Source organism: Paramisgurnus dabryanus, chromosome 3 (assembly GCF_030506205.2).
Source record: "Paramisgurnus dabryanus chromosome 3, PD_genome_1.1, whole genome shotgun sequence".
In the NCBI taxonomy this organism is placed as follows: Eukaryota; Metazoa; Chordata; class Actinopteri; order Cypriniformes; family Cobitidae; genus Paramisgurnus; species Paramisgurnus dabryanus.
The window spans coordinates 38,486,254-38,496,349 of NC_133339.1; the positions used below are offsets into that span (position 1 = coordinate 38,486,254).

Sequence of the window (10,096 nt, forward strand, 5' to 3'; positions counted from 1 at the left end):
TTTTTTTAGATAACTTAGTTGAAAACCTAGTTGAAGTCTTGCATTTTATGCAGATAGATGCATGTTGTACATTTATGTTGTATAAAGGCTTAATATTATGCAGAGTGCGTCATATAGAAAGGGTTTCGGTTTGTGTTTATTAACCCTTTAGTTTCACTTCATCACGCAGCTTTTCCTGTTAGAGGTTTCTGTTAAAAACATTTAATTCATTAAAAATCTAGTATATGTTCATTGTTCTGTCATAGCCTCTTCAAAATTAAGTTTTATTTGAGTGTTTTTAATAAAAATATTTTCATTTTCACTATGACATGTACCCCCTGATTGCCCCACCCCCAGTTAATCGAGTACTCGTTCTTCAGACCTATGGATTAATCGAAATGAAAAAAATGACATAAATGCACATCCCTAATAGTTCCTAAAGTTCCAACTTGTAATATGTTTTAAAGCCTTTTCGTGTTGTCCATGTTTAAACAGCCTCCAAGTCGGTACACAAATAGCACACTTCATGCATACAGACTAAACTGTATAGTCAATATTGACAATGAAAACATGGCAGGTTGGGGGAATGTCCTGATGTTCATTGTGGTGCTGTACATGTCATTAAGATAGCTATTTTAATGTGACCTGAAGGCAACTTTATATGTTTATGTGTTTAATTATCCCTTACAAAATTAATATTTTTTTTATTACAGCAAATTAATAAAACAAAACATGTTTACTCCAAAGTTTAACCATGGTTACACCATCATTTTGCTATAGTAACCACAGTTTAACCATGTTTTGTACTTAATACATGGTTTTACAATAACAAAAAAATACAGTATGTTTAATGCACTTTCACAATAATAAAAGTAAGTTTAGTAAGGGATGGAGCCACTGTTTGCCTCTTCATCTCTGGCTGATTCCATTGCTGTTATTTTGGGTGGTTTGGGGTTCTTCGTCTCGCTTTTGTTGCTCTTGCAGAGTTTGGTCCGGTGTTGTCCTTGTTGCTGTTTTGATGTTGCTTTGAGGTGTTTGATGGTGTCTCTTTTCCTTTGTGATATGTTTTGTTTTGTTTTTTCCACCCTTCTACCATTCTGTCTTCATGTTCTTTTGGGTTTGTGTCTGGTGTCTATCCCAGCTTCCCTCATCTGCGCTCAGTCCTTACTCCACACCCCCCACACCCTCGCCCGCTAACGGACCCCCCTCCCCAAAGTTTGGCCGGGATCCCCTGTCGTACTGTTTGAAGGAAATCAATAAGACAGTCAAACCTCGAATCTCTTCCTTCCGGACCCTCAAGAAAACGGTGAGTGTGATGGGTCAGGGGACAGGCAACCGTGTGCTGCTTCTGCTGCTGCATGGCTTTTTGAGGCATTCAGCGGCCAATGAAAGCATAGACTGATCTGGGTCATCCATAATGTGTAATGGCATGTGCATGGGTGGTCACAATAAAGTAGAAATCACACCTCTTTCACATACAATGATCTTCAATCACAAAAACATCAACTTTTCACCTTATTTCTGCTAAGGCTGGCGTCACGACAAACCAGGTCAAAACAACTTGTAATGGTAGGGGGTCACTGACTGCCTACTGACTGCTCTTGCCGAAATCATGCCAATCTCAGCCCTGCGGTCCGTCACGCTAGACGACTAAGAATGTAAGAGGGGTGAAAGATTGAACAACTGCCTGTGACATGTCTCTCAGATTCCCTGTCACGTATCGCGGTGTCCCAGATTGGCAACAAATCAACACGGCAGTCATCGAAATGAGAACAGGAGCACAGTGCAACATAAATAACTGCTGTCAACTAATAGGGTGCAGTTCACAGAATAAATTGTGAAGGTGTATGATACTTGCTCGTACTTTTGGGACCTGCAGTAAGTTTAAAATGTTTATCGTGCGCACAGGGCACCTGTCTGCTTTATTAAAAACAAGACTTTTAATAAAAGTAGACTTCTACCTCTGCTTTCTTATGTAATTGGTTAATGTGTAGAAAAACTACAGAAATAAGCTTAGTTACACCATTATAATGTAACTAGTCCTTGTCAGGTATTCAAGCATGAAATTGGGGATGAGAAGTCATTGGTCACTGCAAGGGAAGGACAGGCTGTCTTTTTAAAGGCTAAATATAAAATATGTTCAGATTTGGCATCAACTTCAAGTCTGTGGGGTTGTTAATGCTGACTTACTTGCACTTTGTGCACCAACTCTCTATGACTTTTCCGTCGTTCTTTAAAATAAGGGTGAAAATTGGCTGGTGACGCCAGCTTAAAAACTTTTTACTTTGTTTCACAGGTTAATCCACAGTTGCTTTCTGTAATCAAATATTAATTGGTGTTGGCTGTTTTGTACCATATATATGGATGCTTCATTCCCTTTTTCCTTAAAGGGATAGTTCACTCAAAAATGAAAATTAGTCCATAATTTACAGACCTAATGCCATCCTAGATTTATGTAACTTCTTTTCTTTAGCCGAACACGATCAGAGTTATATTAAATAATATCTTGGCTCTTTCTAGCTTTGTAATATGTGATCCTGAAATCCAGGCTAAATATGAGTGTTGGCGGAAAACTAGTGATGCACCGATGTATCGTCCGCCGATATATATCGGCCGATTTTTGATGAAATTGAAACCATCGGCATATCGGCAATAGCACAAGAAAGGCCGATACCGATTGTTTATTAATTAACTGCATAAAGAAATCCATTATATGTAAAAAAAAAAAAACGAGTTAATGTTGTTAATAAAATAAATGCTGAATAGCAAAAACCACCTTTGAAGGTTGTCATGCTGTCTTATTATATTTGTTTTAGCTTAATTTGTGCCTTTCTTATATGTTGGTCAGTTGAATGTTAATTAGATCAAATCCATGTTCAGTAAAAAGAATTTGATGCAGAAATAAACTAGCTAATAGACCAACTGTATAGTATTGTATACAAGTGTTTAATATCGGCATCGGTATCGGCCAGAAGTTGTCTGTTTAAATCGGTATCGGCCCAAAAACATCCTATCGGTGCATCCCTACGGAAAACACAACATTGTTTTAACCAAGCTTATGCTTCAAGGTGTTTTCCCAGCTGCATTTAAGTTCCCTGTTATAAGGTAAACATAGATTTACAGTATATTCCCATTAATTACCATATATTCCCATTAATTTCGACGGAATGTTTCCAACTTTTAAATTATCAAGAATTTTGCAAGCCTATTCTAACATGGCAAGTAATTAGCCTAGCAAGTTGCTAGCAGGCGATTGTGACGTTCCTTTTTAAGCTAAGCTGACTTAATAGCTCTGACTTAAAACCTGCAAGAATCAATGATCAATGGCGTGCCTCCATTTTGCGTGTATTTAATCTCTTTCTGTGTTTACATTTAAATTTGACTCATCAATCCCTAAAGGTGCTCAAAATATAAATATTTTTTCCTTACAAAGGTATAATTTCGCTTTGACATATATTAAATCAGAAAAATGGTACAGATTACTTTTTTAAGATGGCTATGTTTCAGAAAACTAAACACCATTCAATGCATTGGAAAGCTAGGAACAATATGGGTTCGGGTAAAGAATGGCATTAAGGTGGCAATTTTGGGTGAACTATTCCTTTAACAAATCTGTGTCTGGTGATAACATCACCAATTACCACTATCAGTATTTCAACTGTAACACTGCTGTGGGTGATTTTTTTTTCTTTCAAAATGTGATGTAATCTTGAATACATGACTTTTGTAGAAGCAGCTATTTTAAATGAAACCCACAACCAAATCATATATTTACAGTACACCATCTGACTTAATTGTTATAAACAAGACGTATGTTGTTCATGTATGTCTCTACCTGGCTTGTGGCGTTATAGGCGTGGCTATATGTTTGCATGTGTGAAGCTCTATGATTGACAGTGCCTCTCCGTCCCTCTCCTCAGTCCGTTGACAGCGAGAGCTTCACCCATCTCCCTCCCGAGCAACGCAGGAAACGCTTGCAGCAGAAGATCGACGACATCAGCAAAGAGCTGCAGAAGGAAATAGATCAGAGGTGAGATGACCGGCATGCTGTCTCCCAGACGACCATCGCTATGACAACCAGCCGCAGCTGATTTCTCAGGGTTACCGGGGTCTGGGATTTGTTTACAAATGATCTCTGAGGAACGAACCATGTTGAGTGGCACAAGAAATTCTCTGTGTCTTATGTCAGTAGCTGCGTTACCATTAAAGATTTGCACATAACTTTAGCGTTTTTCTAAATGTCAGCTAAAAATGACGAAATGACAGCTTTCCACTGACCGTAATTTTGTTGTCTCGCGACAAGTCTTTTCAAAAAACCATGGTGGCTGGTGTGTTCGACTTCATACGGTGGCACGCAGACCGATGGCCGGAGGACATTAAAATATCACCAACCAACCAACCAAACATACCATGCCATAGTTAAAGAAGTGACTTTTACAAAAAGTTTGAAATTGCAGTTTTCCGACAAACCACCCCATGTAAGCGTATAACCTTTTTTGTGATATATGGGATTTTTAGCGAAATTGAGGTTGTTGTTGTTTTTTGTTGCAATGTCAATTTGCGCAAATTTGAAGGGTAATGGAAACGCAGCTAGTGTCAGTCAATCTCTCTCCAGCCTGGTTTCCACTAAAGATTTGCACAAAGCTTGAGCGTTATTTTCAAAATGTCGACAAAAAATTTGCGAAATGACTTCTCTTTCGTTAAGTCCTTTTAAAAACCATGGTGATGGGTGTGTTTGGCTTCATACAGAGCCTTGCAGACCGACATTCGGAAAACATCAAAATCCCCTGAGAGTGACTCAAAAGCATACAAACACTCGACTATCAAATCGCTCTTGCAATATTTTGATGTCATGTGCTTGTCGGTTCTTGCCTCGCTGCATAAAGTCGAACACACCTCTTCTGTCTTGTCCTTCATCCAAACATCCTGCTCCGCTTTTAAAGAATGATGTGACTTTTACGCATGTCAGGTGACCTCAACTGAGCGTAAAAAGTTTTTTGCGATGTATGGGAGAAGTGCGTTTCCATTGGGCACTGCTTCAATTAGCGCAATTTGAAGTGTAATGGAAACACGTCTAGTGTCTTTACATAAATATCTAATATATATCTGTATGCAGTGAGGCTCTGGGCAAGATGAAAGACGTGTATGAAAAAAACCCTCAGATGGGAGACCCTGCCAGTTTGGCCCCTCAGATCACTCAGACGGCACAAAACATGGACAGACTGAGAGGAGAACTCAACAAATATGAGGTTTTAATTTGACACCCCCCTATATTAAGTCCTTATGTGCTTTAAAAACATCATCTCAACACTTTTATTCCTGCGTTTGTTGTAGGGCTGGCTCACAGAAGCAGGAGGCCGTGGAGACTCGATACGATACTCGACTCATTCTCTGAATAACAACGGCGCTCACAACCTCAACAGGTCAGTTTTATATTAGAAATAAACATAAAGTAAACCATATTCTCATCACAGTCTATATTCTTGCTAATTTTTTATTTTGATAGACATTTACATAACATTTATGTGCCTGGCTACTTGTATTGACAAAATTAATGCAATTTATTTATTTCAGTCCCGGAGTTCTTTTAGATGAGACTGACAACTCCCAAGCCATCTATACTGAATTTGACGACGACTTTGAGGAAGAAGATCTGTCTGCACCTATTGGTCAATGCACAGCTCTCTACAATTTCCCAGGTATAATTATACGCCTCTCACACCTACTTTGGGAACATCATACGGATCCCGTTCCTTTGACTCTCACCTCCTTCTGTCTACAGGCTCCAGTGAGGGAACCATATCTATGCAGGAAGGGGAGGTGCTGTCTGTAGTGGAGGAGGATAAAGGCGACGGATGGACACGGGTGCGCCGGAACAACGGGGACGAGGGCTACATCCCGACTTCTTATGCTACCATCAAACTTAATAAATGACCTCATCTTTCAATCTTTATTGCAGCAGAGGAGCACTATACCAAACACTTAGCTTTAGATTATACATCCCAGTGTGGCTTGCCGGCGCTCCTCTTGGAAAGAGAGTTTGGGGAAATATTGCACAATATTGCGCTAAAAGACTCCTACCCTAAAAATAAGTGTATTTCTCAGGGTGTGTATTGTGTCAGTACATGAGCTAGAGAAGGTTGGAATAATTTTTTCCTCATTATTTGACCTACATGGAAAACAATGCAGCAGCGTGCCAAATACATAAGCAACTGTTGCTCAACAGAGAGATCTGATCTTCTGGTCTCTGATGCGGACTTTGATAGCAGCCTATCAGAGGAGCCGAGATGGTTTTCCTGGGCACGTCCTTCACAAAGATCCTTCATCTGGAGCCGTGGGCACATGGGTATGATTAGTGAATTATGTTATTTGAACATATAATTCCAGCTCCATACTTGAGCAAAAAGCCCTGTGCCATCTCTGCTGGCAGACATTCAGAAAACCATCGCCTCCCCCACGTGAAGCAACATTTTAACTTGAAGTATTTGCTCTGATGATTCTAGTGGCCAAACTTTGTTTTACAGTCTTGCATATGCTTTCCTATGTGTGCGGTAACACTGATCTATATGCCACATCTGTGAGATGATAGGACGAAATGTGTATAGGCAATAGTGAACAATTGCATTTAAGGAATAATTAGTTGTCATTTTTTTCCTTATAAGACTGTTACGCAAATACACACTTTGCAATATAAAGTTAAGACAATCAAAGCCTTTCTACACGGATAAAGTCACAGTTCTCAACTCTAAAACTATATAGAATGTTTTTGAATATAATTTATTGAGTATATAAATAAGTTTGTATATTAAACGTCACATTTTAAGAGATAACTGCACACATTTGCAATTTCTGTTAGGTCAGCAAAATATAACGTAACTCGCAACACAACATTCAGGCTACAAAAAAACTAGGATTTTCGTATATATACAGTATAAAATAATATATTTTTAGTCGTCACAACGCCACTATTGTCTTATTATCCTTTTATTCTTGATGAATAAAGATTTGTATAGTTATAACAGAACTATTGAGATGTCTCTGTGTTCTGCATTTGTTTTGTTTGTTTTTAGGGAAAATTTGTTAATGTTTGGCTAAGTCAAGGTGCCTTCAACGTTGTGTATATACCATATTAAGAATACACCATTTTATTGTCTATAAATCTCAAGCACATTTCCACTTGATACAATGTCTCGACCGTTTCTTTGTTTTTGGTAACATTTCTTACGAAAATATGTTTATGGCTTATTTGTCATAAGTGAATCTCTGTTTTAATAAATATTAGACCAACTTACCATTCATGCTATTTCATTTTACTTTTTGTCAGGTCTTCTAAAAAGAAGTATAACTGCGAGTTGTTGTTTTTTTACCTCAGAAGTGCCGCCTGAACGTAAATACAGACATCTGTAACGTACACAACCAATGAAAGCTCGCTCGTCTGTGGTCGCTTGGCAACAGTCCACAGGCTAATAAACTACACATTTCTTTAAATAGATTATTACGTTTATTATGAATAACATTTTTTCTATTTTTTTGGACAGTGATGTCTTTAATCATATAGCATCTGTTTGTAAAAACCTTTAAACGTTGTGCTTGAGAACATTTTGTTCTTATCGTGGTAAACATACGGCACCTCGTGGCAGACTATAAGAAGACAGGAAATGATCAGACCTCCGACAGGTGGCGGTGTTGTACAATAAATCAAACACAGTACAAATTGCTCATCATTCTTTTCTTATTTTCGTGAAAGATTTGAAAAAAATAATGTTGCTGTATGTAAAACAGTTCCACGTCTTTCTGGAAGCAAACTAATACGAACTACTTTGGAAATGACTGGCAAACATCCACATATCAAGATCATTCTGTAGTGCATACAGCTGCCAAAAAGCAAAAGCCACCGATTAAGATGTACACGTAAAAAAAATCACTATTTGGCATTAAATACTGACTACATTGAGGCCACTGAACCCTATAGTGATTACAAGCTATTAGTATTCACAAGGGCTTTACTGCGATTTTACAACCTGTGACTCCATCATCTTCACCAGCTGTTTTTATCCAGCAGTTTCTTTTATTACGCAAACTGGAAAGAGAGTCATTGCTAATTAATTAAAATTAAATCTTACAATTTTATTTATTTATGAATGTGTATAAATATCCTTGCATACATAACGGATCTGTCTATTAATAATAATAATAATAATTGCATAAACTACACATTTACTGTAACGGTGCATTAGTCAGCAGATCAGCTTTTGCTCTTAATACGTTTAGATATAAGAAGTCTTACGCGTAATAGAACTGTTTCTTTAACTGTGCTTGCTAACATCTGTCCAGCAATACTGCATAGAGGGCGCCAGATCTACACACAGCAGCAAATGTGCAGCTTAATGGGTTGTCACAACTAATGCCTGGCTCACATTACAGGATTTTTTAAATCCTGGTAGATAATGAAATCTGGTTGTAGCACACAAATAAGGAGAATCTTGTCAGATATTTTTCTCTGAAATCTTAAATGTAATTATGATGACAAAATTGTCAAAAACCACAAAGCTCAAAATTTATCAAATGACTAGACAGAGCAGACATTCCCATTTACAAAGATACATTGTTGAGGATTGAGGAAGTTATGATATTTTTAATATTAGAAATCAGAGGAAAAAAGTTATACATGGATGTCAATGACCAAATTTCAGTGGTTCATTTAAATACCTCGGTTTGATAAAATTTCTTCAGTACCAAGATAAAAGATATATATTTTGTCAACCCTACTTTTCAGTTGTGCCCTGATTCTAGCGAGAGCACACCAACCAGTTGCTGTGAAATAAAAACACCTTAGGACTGAAAGCTCAAAATATCAAACGCTTCTGGTGGTTCTTCTTCACGTATTTATTGTAGTATTTCGTAAAAAAATACTACAACCATGCGGCGAGAACTGTACAAACTACAGGATTTGAAAATCATAGCGCATCACACACTACAGGATGGATATTATTAAGATTATCTTGCCAGAGCAACCGAACGTCACCTCAGGGGGATCTCAGCGCTGCACTTGAGTGAGGTTTAAGAGGATAATTTATATTTCAAAAAACTAATGGCATGATAACGTGATAGAAGTGCAGTGATTCCAGATGTCCAAAAATTCAAGTATGTTAAATAAAAAGTTTAATCTCTCTTTCTCGCCACCCTAATTGTGCTGTACCTATTCAACTACATGCCGGTGAACAGCAATGCACACATAATGACCTTACATTGCTTTTATGGTTATTTATGGTCATACAGATAAAAGACATCATTTGAAAACTTTTATTTGTGTATACTCACAAAAACATTGTGCTTCTGTTAAATAATTTTTAAAAACATGATGCGCTTTCTGTCGCATCGGTTTCTGTGCGTTTGTGGAGCGTGTCACAAAAAGAACTGAACATCATCATATCATTTAAATTTGTTTTGTTAATATGCTAATTATTTATATTTTGTGTATGCCTATTTATTTTATTATATTTTCTCCATACACAGAAGAGCTGTATGTGGGTCATTCTTTATTTGAGGGGGTGTGGCATCCCTCTACTTTACAACAGTTAAAAAATAAACTTCAAATACCAATAGATAATAAAATGTCTCCATGTTTGTATTCTGTAGGATAAAGACAATTTGTGCACTATCAACAATTATAATGGGACTACTTCCTGTGTGTAAAGGTCATTGCAGGTGCTGGTTGATCTGAGGGGTGCATGGGGAGTGCATTCTTACTTATTCATTTTCTAAAAGTAAGCTTAACTTCTGACAATTTCATGTGTAGCACTTTATTAGTGTCTGTGGTTTTATGTTTATTACTTGCAGATTTTAAACATTTTAATAAAAAAATTAATAAATACATACTTATTAATATTTCCTAAATGTCCCCTGATCTTGAAATCATAATGATGGCAGCTTCCATTTAAAAAAGACTGGATTTAGACTAATTTGTCTGTGGTGTTACTGTCTTTTTTGACTTCAAATATTGGTAAATCCACACACATAAGTGGATGTTTCACTAGTTTTTTTTTTTTTTTTTATGTTATTAAGCCTCTCATTTGTCACCGTAATTGAAGAATGACCCAAGTGCGTGATGTGAACA

General features: G+C 37.3%; 1 protein-coding gene across 1 annotated transcript in view; it reads left to right on the top strand.

Annotated features, from left to right (window-relative positions):
* Positions 1-7,275, top strand: part of trip10a (thyroid hormone receptor interactor 10a) — a 20,161-nt gene extending 12,886 nt beyond the window's left edge. Inside the window, exons 5-10 of the mRNA XM_073814122.1 lie at positions 1,025-1,285; positions 3,900-4,009; positions 5,096-5,228; positions 5,314-5,402; positions 5,554-5,678; positions 5,762-7,275. Coding sequence (XP_073670223.1) covers positions 1,025-1,285; positions 3,900-4,009; positions 5,096-5,228; positions 5,314-5,402; positions 5,554-5,678; positions 5,762-5,913 — 870 coding nt within the window. The 3' untranslated portion in view covers positions 5,914-7,275. The remainder of the gene's footprint in view (positions 1-1,024; positions 1,286-3,899; positions 4,010-5,095; positions 5,229-5,313; positions 5,403-5,553; positions 5,679-5,761) is intronic.
* The last annotated feature ends 2,821 nt before the right edge of the window (positions 7,276-10,096 follow it).